The 17,743-nt window shown below is 40.9% G+C and overlaps 1 protein-coding gene across 1 annotated transcript in view; it reads right to left on the bottom strand.

Moving 5' to 3' along the window:
* LOC149300884 (neurofibromin-like) overlaps positions 1–8,038 on the bottom strand; it is a 96,394-nt gene extending 88,356 nt beyond the window's left edge. The window contains exon 1 of the mRNA XM_089484464.1: positions 7,979–8,038. Within this exon, the coding sequence (XP_089340590.1) occupies positions 7,979–8,038 (60 nt within the window). The remainder of the gene's footprint in view (positions 1–7,978) is intronic.
* Positions 8,039–17,743: the final 9,705 nt, after the last annotated feature.

Here is a 17,743-nt window from a genome sequence, read left to right on the forward strand (position 1 = left end):
CACTTGTGTGGGGACCCAATCAACACTGAACCCCCCTTTCCTGAAGCTGCCTGTGGCAGCTGAAAACGCTATTGCAGATTTTCCTGCAATCGCGGTTTCAGCCTACAGGATTACTCCGTGGGAGTGATCTCAGGCTCGGGGGCGGGCTCTGAGTGGCTGTGCTGTCTGCCCAGACTCCATTTTTTTGTGGATGTAAGAGGCTGACAAACTCCTAGGCGCCTGACAAACTCCTAGACTCCTAGACAAAAAGGCGACCTGGCGCCTGGGATTTGTCGAGCCCTGGTCTACCATATGCAAAACATTAAACAGGCATGGAGTCCATGGCGGGACAGCACAGAGGAAGCCGCTGTTCTCCAAAAAACATTGCTATACACTTGAACTTTGCCAAAGAGCATCCTGACACTTCACAATGCTACTGGGAAAATGGTTTGTAGACTGATGAAACTAAAGTTAAATTGTTCAGTAAGGAAACACAGCACTACATATGGCACCACATATGAAAACACCACCCCAACAGTGAAGTACAGTGGAGAAGACATCATGATTTGGGGCTTCTTTGCTGACTCTGGGCCTGGACAGCTAGCCATCATTGAGAGGCCAATGAATTCCCAAGTTCATCAAGGGATCATACAGGATAATGCCATGATAGGTGTGTGCCTCCTGAAGCTCAGTAGAAGGTGGGCGACGCAGCAGGACAATGACCCTAAACATTAAAGTAAATCTACTACAGAATGGCTCAAAAAAGAAAATCTGCACATTCAGAGTCCAGACCTTAACCCATTAGAGATGCTGGGAATGACCTAAAGAGAGCTATTTACACCAGACATCATAGGAAAACTGCTGAGCTTAACCAGTTCTGTAAGGAAGTATGGTCTAAAATTGCTCCTGAACATTGTGCTGGTCTAATCTTCAGCTCCTGGAAACACATGTTTGAGGTTATTGCTACCAAACTAGGTTCAATCACTTATTAAATCCAAGGGTTCACTTTCTTTTGCTACTACCACTATGAATGTTTAATGGATGTTTTCAATAAAGCCATGAAAGATTATCATTGTGTTTTATTAGCTTAAGCATATTGTGTTTGTCTATACTTCTGACTAAGATGTAGGAAAATGTCACATTTAATAAACAATGCAGAAAACTAAATAATTTCAAAGCTTGCATTTACCTTTCCTCGTTACTATATGTGTATGAAACTCCAGTACCGATCTCAAACTCCAGCTTCCATAATCAATAAAAATACAACTTCTGCAGAAACCAGACACTATATCATGGATGCTTCCTCACATTCACAAATGGGGACTTTACAGTCAGATGCATAAAATGCATAAAGGATTTTATTTAGCAGGCTAAAATTAAAAAGATCCTTGTTCAAATGAACTGGCCTTTAGTATTTATAAGACACTTTTCAATTTTAAAAAGGTATTTGGGACAAAATATGAAAGGCATCAATCAGTGTTCTACAAGACTATTCTCCACAATGACTTGCACATTTATATAGGAAATGGTATGTGGTCTTCCAGCATCACATGAATCAATGCATAACAAACCACAGAAAATGATAGCAGGCAAGAGCACTGTCTACTCAGTCCTGGCCTGCCTTGCTACATGAAGGGAAAGTCACTGCGAAAATATATTATTTCACAGGATAGGTAAAAATTGATACAGATATCAGATTCCATGCAATTGTTCACAGAGGTAACACAGAAACGCCATGTTAGGTCACAAGAACCATTCGGCCAATCTATTCTAGCCATTTTTCCCAAAATAGTTTTTTTTAGCATATCTTTGTTGACCCATGTATCCCCGTTTCCATACAAATTTTGTACTTGCCATCAGAGTGGAGGGAGAGCTCATCGGACGTTTGGAGGGTCTGGATTGACCCTCTGATAAACCTTTTACATTTATTATGTCACCAGATCAGTCAGCAAGAAGCTAGTGATGCTGGCTCCTGACAGCTTGATCTCACATGAATTGGGTGTGTGGGGGGGTAGGTCTCAGCTGGTGCAAAAATCATAGGACGTATTATTACTTCATCTATCTTTTAGAGAATGGTTTAGAGGACATAATAGTATGCCCTGTGACACGAAGGGTATTATCAGTGCTTGGTCTTGTCAGAGTCAAGACAGCCCTATGCCTACTCTCTTACTGTATTAAACTCCTGATCGGAGGTTATTCCATTTATCTACCTCTATCTCAGTAAACAAAAATCAAAACTGCATAGAAAAAAAACTTTCACAGTTTAGCAGACTACATCACTATGAACAATAGAAATTCTGGGTGTAATGAGCACTCCTTTAAAACTTACTTGCATAAAAGCTACAACCTTCAAATGCAGAAAAGTTTGATCTTTATTTGAGACGGTTCATGCATAAACAGGACTTTACATTTACATGAACAAAATGTTTTGTTCCTTTCACGATCCTGACTCTTTTCTTTAGTATTAGATTAAGTCTACCTTAATATAACATCATAGCATCAGACTATGCTCTTAATATGGCCACTCCTATGAAGTACAAAATACATCTCTATCTTTCTTAAAATAAGTCTCAAGATATGAATTGGTTAATACACTCCTCAAGGAACATTCATGTTTTGTTGGGTCTGGCGATACCCGTTATATTTAATCTATTCTAAGCACTCCAGAAATAGCCCCAGCCATTGCATTACACCACCATTATGTACATGGCATAGCCCAACCCCCCCCATAACTCATATAACAGGATTTTTTTAATTCACTATCATCTATTAATGTGTTCTGATGCTGTATTAGGAAACGCAGATACTATTTCGGGAGTAAGCCTGCTGTCCAGTTTAGGCAATGCAAGTTTTAAAAAATATATTATATATACACACCCATGAAATTTTTAAAGGTGATACATTATTATCTACTTACTAGGAAAACAGAGTAGCCACATTGTAAGAGTTTATATTGAAGGAAAACAGCAGCTTAGTCTCATTAAATGTCAAGTAAAGGGTTTTTGAAATTACATGTGAAAGTTTGAAACATGGTCATGATAATCATAGCCTAGAGATCATGCATTTATGCCTGTTTAAGCAATGCCAAATAAACCACCATGCTGGAATCAACCAGGACATTTCTCAACTGGAGAGATAATGAAAAAGAGGGGGAAAACAATATACACTGTACCGTTAGCTAATGGATAGTATTCTACCCACATGAAATCATCAGGTCTGTGGTGTGGCACATATGGTTTCTTTATAAAAATTCACATTATATAGCAACTGGAATTACCATTTCCCTTACTTTTCAGGCTCGTTTTGTTTAGGATGTCTAACAGCTTATACTGTATATCACTGTGTGATGCGTTTTCACGAAATTCCTGTGGGTCTGCAGTGCTCACGGACTGGAGTTTCATACTAGTTTACAGAACCGTCTGCAAAGTCCAAGAAACATTTCAATGTAGGGGATCCAATTCCAAGGAGCACAGCAATTTGGATTTACAACATGTCAATGTTTATGTGCCTACAGAGCTTGTCTCCAACTGCCTCCTGGTGGAGGTAGCCGCATTCAGACACCATCAACTTGCCATTTTGCCAGAACTAAACGCTTTAGCGTGTTGCAGTGTAGGGGTAATTATTATTTATTGTTTTATATAGCGCCATCAAATTCCGTAGCGCTGTACAATGGGTTGACAGGACAAAACAAGTAGTATGTAACATAACAATTTGACTTACAGACACAACAGGTGAGGAGGGCCCTGCTCAAACAAGCGTACAATCTATTTGCCAGACATGCGACATCTCCACTGATGGACAACTTATAACAATGTAAAATTCGGGAGTAAAATAAGCAATTTCAAAAGCCTGATTGCATTTTTGGAGTTAGGAAGCGATTTATCCAATCAATACAATTTAGCACAGAACTTAGGTACTGGCCAAAAACTTATGAGCCATGGCTACCTGTCTCTTAGGATATATCAGCATTAGCGTTGTTGTCCTTTGTTACCTCTTGAACCACAAATAGCCAGCTACATACAGTAGAATAAGGATTACATATATATCTCTTTATACTAAAGATTTTACTTAGTTTTCTCAATATAGAAATTCATCACACAATTGACCATTCTTCATTACATACTGCAAATATTGGGTGCCCTTCAAAGTGGCCGGTAAAGGAGTACGTAAGAAACCAACACACTTACACAACCTACAACAGTCAACAATGCCATGATACAGACATACCTGTACCAAGGTACATTAACCCATTCACTTAGCTCATGACTCAACAAACCTGTGTGGACATTAGAAGACACTTTTAGGGCCTTACAGAAAGAAGACAAACATCACTTTCAAGGTAATGTTTACATTAAGAACTTTTTAAACACACGCAAATATGAATATTTTCAATGTTATTATTGCAATCAATATTTCTTATATTATTGCATTGTTTATTATAAATACAATTAGGAATATTACACTGTCACAAGCTTTGCGAAGAGGGAGCCATAGCGCCAGCAAAGCGGACATTGGCTTTGTCATGTGATCACAGTGTGTCCAATCACAATCACACTAACCAGGAAGATCTCTACTGGTTGCTATTTTCATGAAGACATGGATCTTCATATTGGTGCAAACTAAACATAGGCCAGGGAAGTCATATCTTGAAAAAAATCTCAGCAGACTTATGGACCTCAAGTACTGAGTTTCAAACACCTTAAAAAATAAGTAATCAGATTTTTGGGAGTCACATTTGAAGGCCGCATTTTCTGCTCAGCATACAATCTTCTCATACAACCTTTCATATTTATTGCAAATCTAATTTAAAGGCAATGTGATTATCTGTCTGTAATACAGCTGAGAGAAAGCATTAGATGTTAAGTGTGGAAATCATTCTAAAACATCTCACCCGAGGGCACACATTGAATAATAAAGAAACAACCGCTGACACAACATAGTTCAAAGGTTTAATGGGGTTATAATAGTAAGCCTTGCTTTACCTGAACTAATTACATGTAATTTGACTGTTAAACCATGAAAGTCCCTCTTACTTAAGTACTTAGGATACTTTATGGTAGAGGATACTTTCAATGAACGCTTACATTTTTTCTATTAGACTAGATTTGTGTATTGTTTTTAAACAGTCACTCTATGCAAACTGTTATTACATGATTCAATAATAAAAAAACACTAAGGTACAGCAAGTTTTTATTCAACAAAGTGTTTCACGAAGTGTTAAACGGTCATATATCCAGTGAACTTGGCATGGTAATGAAACCCTGGGTGACAGAGCGTTCCTACTGGAGACTTGCTAGTCATTGGTTGTATTGCACTGAACAGAGAATTTAGCAGTGCTTGGCCTCCAGCATACGTTTCTCAATGGCATGTCGTCCTCCACATAAAAAATGAAGACAACAATGGTTTTAAGTCAGTTTCTTTTTTTCAGTACACAAATATGTCAAATACTTCATGTTTTTAGTTACTACGGTCACTGAAAGACACCAAATGAGCCACCTGCACTCATCTCAGGAGATCCTGGAAATGTGCACTGATCAAGAACTTCAGGACCCATATTTAAAATCTCTGGTCTAAGCTGCAGAGTGAAAATTATATTCCAGTGATAATGGAATGCAGCAAAAGCTAACTAAATTACAAAAACAGACACGATGCGGTTTGTACACTAAAGCGACTCGTGGTTATTTTACGAAGGTCCAAACTTTGTGTGCCCCTAATGAAGGAACAGCTTGGTTGGCCCTGTATAACGCATGGTTAGACCAGCAAGATTTCTTCAGTCACCTCACCCACTGAATTATGTAATTATCCAGGACCACCAATCAAGGAAGAGTGATATGTGGGAGTTGACACCACAACTCCCCTGTCACAAAATAGGGATTAATAAAGATAACACAAGGGCATGTTATGTGTAATATGAAAAAGCAGACACATAACTCCGGTGCCATAATAAGGTCTATAATATAGGATAACAATATATAGAAGTGCTGCCTTGATGCAATACCATCACTTTGAATGTTGTAATTATTGGGGTCTGTTCGCTAAAGGCAAAAGAAGCCATTGTTTCAACGTCACTATACGTTAAGGGCAGATCTGCTGCAGGAAGGGCTTGGCTAGACTTTCAACATTTAATTAAATTGTTCATATTACTCCAGTCTTCTCACCAACTGAATTATACATCAAGCAGGGTCAGCTCGGCCTTTCTTGCTGAAGAAACTTGCAAGTGTTGGCCCTTCATTATAAATAGTGGAGTGAAGGAGTGGAAGTCACAACTCTCTTGACAACTCCCTTTTTATGCTTTTTTTAAAAAGTTGTCTCGCGCTGTTTAAAATTTTCCCAACGCGCGCTCGCTTGCGCTTCTGCAACAGCTTTTTAGTGAATAAACCCTATCATTGGCCTTTTTGACTCAAAGTCCCAGCAAATATTCATATGTGGGATGCACATTTAGTACACAATGATTCTGTGCATTTTTGTTCATTTAGAAATAAATGTTAAAAGGGCAATCAGACATATAAAAAAAAAAAAAACATAAATAAGAAACACTCCAGAAAATGACATGGAATACTATTTTCAGCCCCAGGTTTAAATAACCTGCCCAAATAAAAGAATGGATGATCAATGATATTGACGATCAGGAATTGTTGTGCAAACCAAACATGCTTGTTTTTCTATTCCGAGATTTCCTATATCCCAATAATGACCAATTAAAAATTGAACAAGACAGCATGATTGCCTAGACCCAATAATCCAGGGGAAACCAAAGTACACAATATGGTTAAATAATGATTATAAGAAAAATATTCCAAAAAACGTAACTCTGGTAACAGCATATGTACTGATTAAGCTACAAGTGGCACAGCATCTTATACATAAAACAATGCTGAAAAGTTATTAATTTGTGGACAATTATCTATAGCGGGGCATAACAATAAAAGCCGGTCGTACTGATTTTAAACAATGAGCTAAGCAAGTAGTTTCACTTAATACCTACAATGTGAAGGATGCACAGTTCTCATTCTGGTAGCTATGTAAATGTCATACCCTATGCACCGATCTCTATAAAATGCCCAGGAAGAGGAAATTATAATCGTGGGATACACAGAGAACATTGTAGGCATGATCCCTGTCTATTACAAGGGAAGTAATATGACATAATGAACGTGATTTCCGAAACATCCTGTCAAGGTGCAGAATACTAATTTGCTAAAACATGACAGCTAAATAACAGCATATTCATTAATAAAACACAACCAGGCCCAATCACATAAGCCGGCATACACGCTAAAGTGACTGATCATAATACATATCTGCACGCTAAATGCCCGAAACAGAATACTATGCTCCCCAATAAGAATACATATTAGGTTTTAGGCTAATCTTAAACATGGTATGCAGTATGTACACACAGGCAAATTCATACAGCTTAAAGAGTGTTGAGTAATGGTGTAGAATTTAGCCATACATAGTAATCAGGGTCAGGCTCACTAGTCTTTAAGAGAATATACACAGCATTACAGTAATATGTACCAACAAAAAGCATCTACTATACACATAACGGGAAAAGAGCAAGATATGTGTTGCTGGTGCTGCTCTACCATGGAGAGTGTGTGGTCCTATGGATGAGTATGGATCAGCTCGTACCTGTTGTACGCCTCATGCCATACACTGCGGTTACAAGTGATCTCTCTATATAAACATATTAGTACCTATACAATTTCGTGTGCAGCATGATTCCATTGATCATCACCAGCGCCCGGCCTCTGCCTGAGAGGCTCAAAGCAAGGGACCCTCTGGGGAGGCTCGTGATCCTGCTAGGCAGAGGTGGAAAGAAGATGAGTGTGGGATGAGGCGGTGGCAAATTCTGTCGATCCCTTCAACCAAAACTCAACCACAGACCCTCATCTCTCCATCATCATCTTCCACCATAGCAACACCCTTCCTCCTCCTCCTCTATCAGAGCCCAAGCCCCATCCTCCCGGGATGCAGCACCAATCTTCATATTTACCTGCTCATCGAAGCGGTTCACTACGGCTTGCACCCACTCCACCGGCTTGTGAGCCGCCATCGCCCCGGCCCGGGGTCTCCCCCACCCCCTTCCTCCCGGGGATCACAGGCCGCCGGGGGGGAGGAGATGACAGTTATCGTTACAGCTGATGCTTCTTCGTTCACTGCCTCCGCTTCCCCCCTCCACCACCGCCTCCTCCTCCGCCACCTCCCGCCGCCCCCTCCTCGCCTCCTCCCCGCTATCGCGCTCTCCCTTCGGCCATCACTGTAAAGACGCCATGACACCAGACCGGAAGTGCGATCACTCTGCTGAGGGCAAGTCGCGCAAGCGCAATGCTCAGACAGGAGGAGGGCCGGCCGGACAACTAGAGGGGCGTGGCCTCAATCTCTGGGCTCTGTAATGTGATCGGAGAGGGCGGAAGAACGCGCTAAGGTTTTGCTTTATTCTGTCAGAGACATGCTGTACGTGAGACTATACTGCGCTGGAAGAGATGCAGGATGGACACTTGTAGTTATGGTGATTGCCACTGGGAATATGTCATTAAAATATTCTTGCCTTGTGTGCAATTACTTCGTAAATACTTTTACCTACCGCCCTCTGTGGCGTTCAGCTACGTCTAGTAGCTAAGCCTTACCTCTTGTTGATAGTGCCAACCACAAGCCTGGCTATTTGCCTCTAAGGGGGCCTAGCCGTATAATAAAATAGTGGCACCAAAGCTATTTTGCAGAAAAATGCTCATGAAAATAACAACTAAAGGATCAAGGGTGTAAAATGGGGCCTAAATATACTCTCTAACTCTATTCATGAAATGAATATATAGGCCACAAAAAAGCATTAATATTTTAAAATCAGAGAGGCCCAGGGGCCGATTGGCAGCACTCCCGTGGCAGTGCCAATGGCATCAACAGAGCTCCATTGACTTGAGTGCTAATGCTTCCTCTCCAGTTCAAGTAGATACCTGGCACTTTTGATTCAATTGATGTATTTGTATAGAGGATGGCGCTGTGTAAGTAACTAAGCAGCTTCTCATACTGTAACTCCTTCTCTAGCTACAGAGAGAGGTAAACTTCATATCTCCCTAATGCCCCTCTTTAGAAGGCACAGCTCATCCCTAAGACAAATCCCTCTGTCACATTTCCCTCTCCTAATGTTCCTCATTTCTAGAAGTGCAGAATGGTGGCAATAGTGTTCTACCATAAAACTGAAAATTATGTATATATATATACCGTATTGGCTCGGATATAGGCCGCACCCGAATATAGGCCACACCCTAAAAGTTAGGTGCTTTTTTAAAGAAAAAAAATTCTTAGTAAAAAAAACCACATATGCTGCCACTCTGCCCCCGCGAGATATGCTGCCACTCTACCCCCCTGAGATATGCTGCCACTCTGCCCCAAGAGGTCCCTCCCTAGACTTACCGGTGCAGACTCCCCGGGGTCTTGCAGGGCCGGCGGGGGACAGCTACGCAGTACGCGTACTCAACTTCCGGTGCTGGCACTTCCGCCGTGGGAAGTGCTGGCAAGGAAGATTGTTAGCGTACATCACGCAGACGTTCACCGGCTGCGGCGATGCAAGCGTTAACAACCTCCGCTGCCGGCACGTCTGCACGATGTGCTTTAACAATCTCCCTTGCCGGGACTCCCCCAGGGAGAATTCCCGGCAAGGGAGATTGTTAAAGCACATCGTGCAGACGTGCCGGCAGCGGAGGTTGTTTATGCTCGCATCGCCGCTGCCGGTGAATGTCTGCACGATGCGCTTAGACAATCTCCCGTGCCGGCACTCCCCCCTTGGGAAGTGCTGGCAGGGGAGGCTGTCTGAGCACATCCGAGAGTAGGATACAGGTCCCCTGCACCACTGCGGGGGATCTGTACCCTAACCCCGCTGCCTACCCGGCGCCCGGGACTGTATGTCCTGGGCGTCGGGTGCTAGACCCCGAATATAGGCCGCACCCCCACTTTAAAGACTTAAAGTGCGGCCTATATTCGAGCCAATCAATAATCCACAATGGCACGTGAGAAGTTTAGATAAAACCCTGCCCTCTAGCCACGATTCTAACCATATTCCCTAAAACAAGCGTCCCTCCTTGAACATTTAAAATATTGGGCGGTATGAAATGATGAAGCAGACGGTTTGCATAATGGTCCTTGATGGATTGTGAGAGAGCAAGAAAGGTATGAGCACGGAAACAGTCAGTGATGCAAAAAGGGAATGTATTGTGCCTCCCTAGTAACTAACTTACACACCAGCACATGCACTCACTTTAACACATACACTAGCACACACATATAGACTTACTGTAACACACACCAACACTAAACATATTCCATCATATCTCACACTATCAATCACACCTCACTCTCTCACATGCTTACCTTGCCTGCGGCCTTTCCTTGTAGCTGCTCCACACTGTGCAAGCAGCTTCCCTATTACCACAGAGACAGGTAACATCATATTATGTGACCCTGATTCATTCCCGCCAGATCAGCCGTGTTTGGGGAATTTTGGACCAGCTTGTCCCTGTGTGGAAGGCATGAGACACTGACAATGTGATTAGGGAGGTAGGATTAGAACCAGTAAAGAAGACCAAAAGAGACCAAGAACGTGAAGGGTTTGAAGAAGAAGAAAGTGCTCAACAGTGTCAAAAGTGACAGGTCCAGAATGATTAGCAAAGGATAGTGACCCTTTGATATGAACTAACTGCTAGTGAGTTAAGTAAAAGCGGTCTCAGTAGAATGTTCAGAACTGAATCCAGATGTAAGCAGGTCAAGAAGCAAGATGAACTCAAAGAAGTTTGGAACGTAGTTTGACTGACTGGTAGGGCCTTCTTGTAGTGGACAGTTAGAGATTAAAGATTGGTAGGGACAGGAGTAGATGAATGAGACGAGATTAAATGAGAGTTAAAAGACCAAAGGAACAGGAGGTTGGGTGAAAGGAAAGAAGAAGAGCACAAACATCTTCTACAGTAACTGAAAGATCTGGCTTAGGGCAAAGGAGGAGTGAGTGAACAGAGAATGTGAAAAACATTTAAGAAACATTTAAATAAACATGCATCTCCCAAAACAATATTTAACTTACTCTTTCCCAGTGGGTATCTTTTTATCAGGCTAATTGCCCGTGGCCTTGAATCACTAAATTTATTTGAGTAAATTGAGTAAATTATTTACAAGGAGAATATTGCATTTACAAGGAGGGGACACATCATCTTATTCTCTATTTCATGGCAACTAAAACATTAAGGTGTCTTCCAGTGATAACACTCCAATACATGTAGAGACCTCTTACTTTTGACTCAGTAGATTGACCCATGTCTATTTTGAGGACTCGGGCACCCTAGGCATCATTTCAAACTCACTTAACATCATTGCAGGTGCTGCCTAGTAGAGTTACTGGAAGGGCCTTTGTGGGTGGCAGTAGGTATGACTGTGAGAGAGCTGCATGTGTATGTATTTGTGTGGATATGTATGTATATGTGAGATGGACAGAATAGAAAATAGAGGATCAAAAATGTAAAAGGCAGACAAGCAGCATAAAAGAAAAAAAGGAAAGAACATAGAAAAAAATGAGAAAAAAAGATATCAGCAAGTGAGATGAAAAAAGAGATGGGGCAAAAGAAATTGCCAAAGGGAAGAGTAAAAAAAAAAACACTGCAAAAGGTAGGCATAAAGCAGAGAAGAATCTAAAGAAGTGGCCCAAATCTCCTTAATCTGGCATCGGCTATAGTGTGTTTGCTATGGCATGAAATAGTGGTAAAAAAGTGGTAGCAAAATCAATTGCCGTATGGAGTAAAAAGAATACACCTGAAAATTGAAAACTAGTTTTCCCCTTTAAATAATTAATAATTACATACATAATAGTAAAGCACAAATTAATATGTTTTTGAAGGGACCGTCTAATGTCCTGTATAGAACAAGTATCTTGCAAGTACCTTATACATTGTTTTCCTGGAAATAAGTGGGGATAAAGAGCAAATGCATAGATTCTTGGAAATCGCTAAATGCAAATGTATGCTAACGCTTCTTTTTTACAATAGAATAAATGCTTTAATAGCATTACATGCATAACTGTATTAATATTGAGATAAAATATTCCAGTTAGCTTTAATTTAAATAGAGAGGCACAGCACCGATAATATATGTTTTCATGTGAATAGAAGGCAAATGTACCATAAAATGCCAGAAGCATTTTTACATTTCATTTTATTTATAGGAGTGCCAGCAGATTCCATAGCACTATTACAATTAGGAAGAGTGAAGATTAAAAATAATATTAAAATTGACAATATACTAATTTGACAATAAAATCAAAACACATTAACACATGCTGGTACAGAAAGAGAAGAGGGCCCAGCTCTTGTGAGTTTATAATCTGTTAGGAGGTTCAGAGGGAATGCCAATAGAAGGATCGCTTGTGTAAGGATGATTTGATCAGTGGAGTAGAGATCTGTAAGTCGGGGAGAACAGATGATTTCTTTAGATGATTGTAGTAGTCTCTTATGTAGGGAAAGGATAAAGAGATATTAGGTAGGATTTGGTGAGCAACTACATGCAAGAGGTCAAGGTGGATGTAATACCATGGCAGTGAGTTTGGGCTGTTGGGAATTCCCAACAGTGATGGAGCTATCAGGGACTGATGATTAATGTGGTCCAGGTGACCCCTAGATGACAGATTGGGTAAATATGGGATGCAATAGGCCAGCAGCCCACCACGCATTTGCCAAGTGGCCAGTCCAGGCCTGCTAGGGATAGAGGAGACGAGAGGATAGCCAGAGGCTTGAATATACTGAGCTTCAGGAACTGTGGTGACATCCAGGATGCAATTTTAGAGAAACAATTAGGAGAGTATAAAGAGATGAAAGGTAAATTAACATGTTGTCAGCACAGGCTGGTATCCAAAAGAAGAGTTTCCTAGTTATACAGAGGTATACAATATATTGAGAAGACTAGAGACCTCAGAACTGAAGAACATCAATGGAGATCAGTAGCAGAAAGGATCAAGTGTCAGTGCAGGTGACACCAAAGGTATGTTTAAAGATGTATGGGGACAACCATATCATGGATGCCATAAGAATAAAGGATTTGCAGGGGGAAGAGGGTGGTCAACAGTGTCAAAGGCTCCAGATAAGTCTATGAAGAAATAAGAAGTGACATTATCCAGGGAGTCATTAACTCCCTGCCGAATAACAAATCTCTGGGCCCCTGCAAAGCCGCCATGTAACAACTCATCTCACAGATATCTTTAATAACCTTTTTCACGGGACTTCAACATGTCCAGAATTATTGTCTTGCCCAAACCAAACGAATACAAAATAGATTTCCTCATATAATACATCCTCCCTGTCCTAGACTTCAGAAAGGCCTCAGGTTTCTTAATAAACACACAAAAAAGAGAGGCTTTACCATTGTACCCACAGACAAAACTGGCTGGCCTTACACTTTCCCATTTAGGTGGACCTCACCCCACACATAATATATCTGGGATTATTCATCCTGACAGACTTAACATACTGTAAAAACTAAATATGTTACAGTTTCTGGTGGGAATGGAGGAGGACTTTAAGAAGTGGGGAAACGTAATTTATTCTTAACTGGAGGATGCCACATGTATAAAATGATCTTCTTCCCTAAACATTTGAGCATTCTCCCTATACTTCTCAAGAGAAAAGACATTAAGAAACATAATAGTTTATTGGGCAAAATAAAAAAAACAGAATTCCACTATTCAAATTACAACAGCTTAACTTTAATGCTGGTTACCATTACAAATACTATACAATTACAACTTAGTGGCCAACTATCAAATGGGTTTGGACTGGATCCTTGGCTCCTCAGGATTCATGTGGCCTGAGTTGGAACAGCAGTTATGTTGCTATTGGCCTCCCTTGTGCATCTGCTGACATCTTCCTGGACATGGGCCTGTATTTGTACCCCCTACTGTACCACATTTGGAGAGCTTGAAGGTTGATCAGAAACAAGTAGCTTTGCAGGTCAGCTTCTCAAGAATTATTCTGGTGTTGGCCACCCCGATGTTCCTAAATGGAAAAGCAGCTCTCCAGGTTCATCACCAAGGTCCATGCTCAGCTCAGGGCTGCTGATCTGAACAACATCCTAGACAATGCTACCATTCTTCATGATGTACAGACAACCAAAAAAGATTCCATCTATAGCCTTATCAGACCAGTCTTACACCTTCAAATGCATCACGGAGGGCTGTCCACTTGGAGGGTAGACTTTCCTTTTTTTCTAAATGATATAGCAAAATGTTTCTGAAAGTGCCACATATATATATCATATGGGGTTAACAGATAACTCCAAATGTCCCATGTTACATTGTTTTTGAGGATGTCCCCCTAGTAACAATTTTTGGCAGATGATTGGTCAATATTGTAGAGGCACAGTGAAACTTAAATTTACTTTACTGGGATACCGGCCATTGTTTGGGTTGGTGTCTAAAGGGGAAGGTGGCCTCCTGAGAGTAAGGGAGAAAATGTTGCTCGGGATACAGTCCTAAAGATAGCCTTGCTGCCTTTTATGGCCCCTTTTATGTACATCAACCAGAGGAATACAATAGGGAGCATTCTGATTGCTGTTTTCAGAAAAACACACATACTGTAACTTTGGGCCTTGGCTTATCCTCAAAAGCCAGGAGCTATGCCTCATTCACTTTTACTGACCATAACTTGTGACTACAACACAAGCTTCTTACTGGCTGATCTTGTCAAATAGCAGGAAGTTTAAAGCTCCCTCTGCCATCACTGATCATAATCCAGCAATGAATATAACAAAAAGCCCCCTTTGCCCTATTGGTAAGCCACCCTTGCTGCTGGAAAGTCTGTTATTCACAAGACCCCAAAATAACAATAAAAGCACACACAAATAATAAATGGTATAAAAAGTATATATGTTAAAGCTCCCCTAGGTGTCACTATAAGCTAGTTAATGTTTTTTTTTTTACATGCCTTTGTAACACAACCATGTGTAAGTAAGGACAATTTGCATGTTTACCAGGGAGGATGTGCTGAAGAAATACTTCACCAGGGTGCCTCTAACTCTAGGCTGATCCCCTGGTTACATCTAAATTAATGCTTCATGGCCTGTGTTGGCTTGGGTTGCATCAAAATTCTTCTTTCCTAAAAAGGACCCATTGAAGTCAATGGAGATTAAATATAGGCTTGAAAACGTAAGAGACTTTTTATTTTCCTTACACGTGGGACCCAAAGTATGAATCACTGGACCTCAGCCCCCTACAATAAAGCTGCCACCATATGCCAAGCTGTTTCCTGGATACTCATTGAGAGGCTGTGTCTCCCCATGGGTAGGGTCACAGCCATGGGTTAATGATGAAAGCTCAATTTTTTTTTTAAGTAGAGACAGAAAGAGAGCGAAAGAATGAATTAATGAATAAGGGACTAAAACCTGTTCACAGCTTTGGGACTCAAGACAGTATGAGTCACCATGGTCTTATCACAGAATCTGCACAGAGAAGGATATGGGTCAATCCATAGGATGCCCAGTGATCCTCTTGTGGAATTTGCACTCTTATGGCCAACAGCTCACAATTTCCTGGACATAAAAAAATCCTGGACCCTTTATTACTGGACTGTCCAAGTAAAATCTGAACAGATGTGAATCCTACCATACCAGGTGGACTTGGAGGTAGGGGCATGTAGGTAGGGTGGAGGGAAGGACAGGTAGGTGGTGGGAAGGACAGGTAGGTGCCGGGAAGGACAGGTAGGTGGAGGAAAGGACAGGGATGATTGTGCTGCATGGATGATGGGAAGTGAGAGAGAGTCAGTGTGAATGTACCTGTAAGTGTATGGTCTTGGAGTGAGTATATGCATGCATTTATATTTTAAGTCTTAGTGTGTGTATGTATATATGTGTATAGTGTATGGTGAGTGTGTTTATTTATGTGCAAGTGTATGGTGTTAGAGTAAGTGTATGTGTATTATGTTAAAGTGAGTGTCTTTTGTTGTAAGGGAACAAAGTATATGTAGAGTATATGGTGTTAGAATGTGTGAGTGTATGCTGTTAGCATGTGTGTATGTGTATGGTGTACGCATGTCAGGGTTTCCACTCCTATTAGCTGCTTACCTGTGTCAGGGCTTTGGCCTACCTGCATGTTTTTCCTCATGGTTTTGTTTGCTAGTTTGCACCCCCTTACTCTTCTCTACTCTATGCCTGACCCTGTTACCCCTTCCTCTTCCTTTAGTTTGTGTCTATAAATGCTGAGCTGCTTCAGTAGCTGATCAACCTTTCATGGTTTTAGACCTTATTAGTGCTCTCCTGATTTTTGACTATTGACTCCTGTGTATGACCCTGTCTGGATGGCATTCCTGTTTCCTGACTCCTGATCCTTGCCTGTTCCCAAAGACGAGTCCTCCCTGCTCCTAACCTTGGCATAGTGAGTTTGTGTGTTAGTACCTGCCTGTATTTTAGTTATGAGGAGGAGGGACAGCGAAGAAACACTGTACCCAGGTGCCACTAACTTCTGACATATGATAGCTAAGTTTTACAGTATATTTTGCCTTGTTTGCAGGGGCTTATTTACCTTGTGCCATGTCCTTGGCCTAACCCAGGGCATCTTCATGCGTTCCTTTCCATGCCACTGTCCTCTGTAATAAGCATGGAGATATGGATACTGTATGCCGGCACTCCACTTTTAAAGGAAATGAAGCTCAAGCCTCTAACAAAAATTCATCATTATTGAGGCTATCCCTTTAAACAATGAAAAGTATTGTGTTTCTTTAGTAGATGGCGAAGTAAAAATATGAAACATGGTTGGCTTTCCTTTTAAAAAGAACAAAAAAACTGTACATTGTTGGGACAATGATGCTGACATTGCTGGAGGAAAATCAAATATTTGTGTGAGAGCGTGCTTTGTGTAAACAACCTTGCCCTTCTGTTGTGTAGATTTTTTTGTTTAACTAGTAGGATGTTTCCTTTGTGAAATGTCATTTCTTTCTGTGAACAGTTTATATAAAAAAAAAAATTCTTGCAGAAATTCACATTACGACTTCAATGTCAGTGGGCTTTATTCGTTAAAGGGGAAGTTGACCAAGAATTTTGAAGGCACAAACGGCTGAGCTAGACTTGCATAACACATTGTTCAATCAGTGATTATTAAAGATGGAAAGGTCTGGAAAAAACTGAAACATTGGGGGGAAAGATTGAAACAAAAATGGAGTGTGGAATCTCTTCTTTTACAGTGATATGTTTATGAGATGGCATCCAAACTATATTACATTACGACGTTTAAGAAAGATGCAATGTGTCCACATCTGACTGGCAAAAATAACGCCAGTTACTTAATTTTACCATTTGCACCAAATCTGGGCGATTGTGATAGCAATCCCTGTCCAATCCATGTAGGAGGATTAGAGGAGAATTTTTTTTTTGTGTTGATAGTTTCTTCATTTATTTTGTTGCATTTGAGGGAAATGGGGGTTACCTGTTCTTATGTATAGCTGAAATGTTCTTAACATATACAGACCTTGTTGTACCACTTCTTTGTGATCTTTGTGGCTATACTTTTTCTATACTGATTTCTTTGTGTGACCTCAGCCTGATTTTTACTCTGATTGTGCTCTACATGCCCAAATACTTTGGTCCTGTATTTTGACTCAAAAATTAGTTTGGCAAAGTAATCTTGGTAATAGAATGAAGCAGCAGATAACCTGGCAGTCCCAGTACCTGGAGGCTCAACCTATGGTGAGTGTGACAGCTATAGGCTGAAGAACTTCTGTCTCTCCTTACCGCTTTAGACCAA

The sequence above is a fragment of the Sceloporus occidentalis genome, unplaced genomic scaffold (assembly GCF_023333645.1).
Source record: "Sceloporus occidentalis isolate IW3139 unplaced genomic scaffold, rSceOcc1.0.p SCAF_22, whole genome shotgun sequence".
Classification (NCBI taxonomy): domain Eukaryota; kingdom Metazoa; phylum Chordata; class Lepidosauria; order Squamata; family Phrynosomatidae; genus Sceloporus; species Sceloporus occidentalis.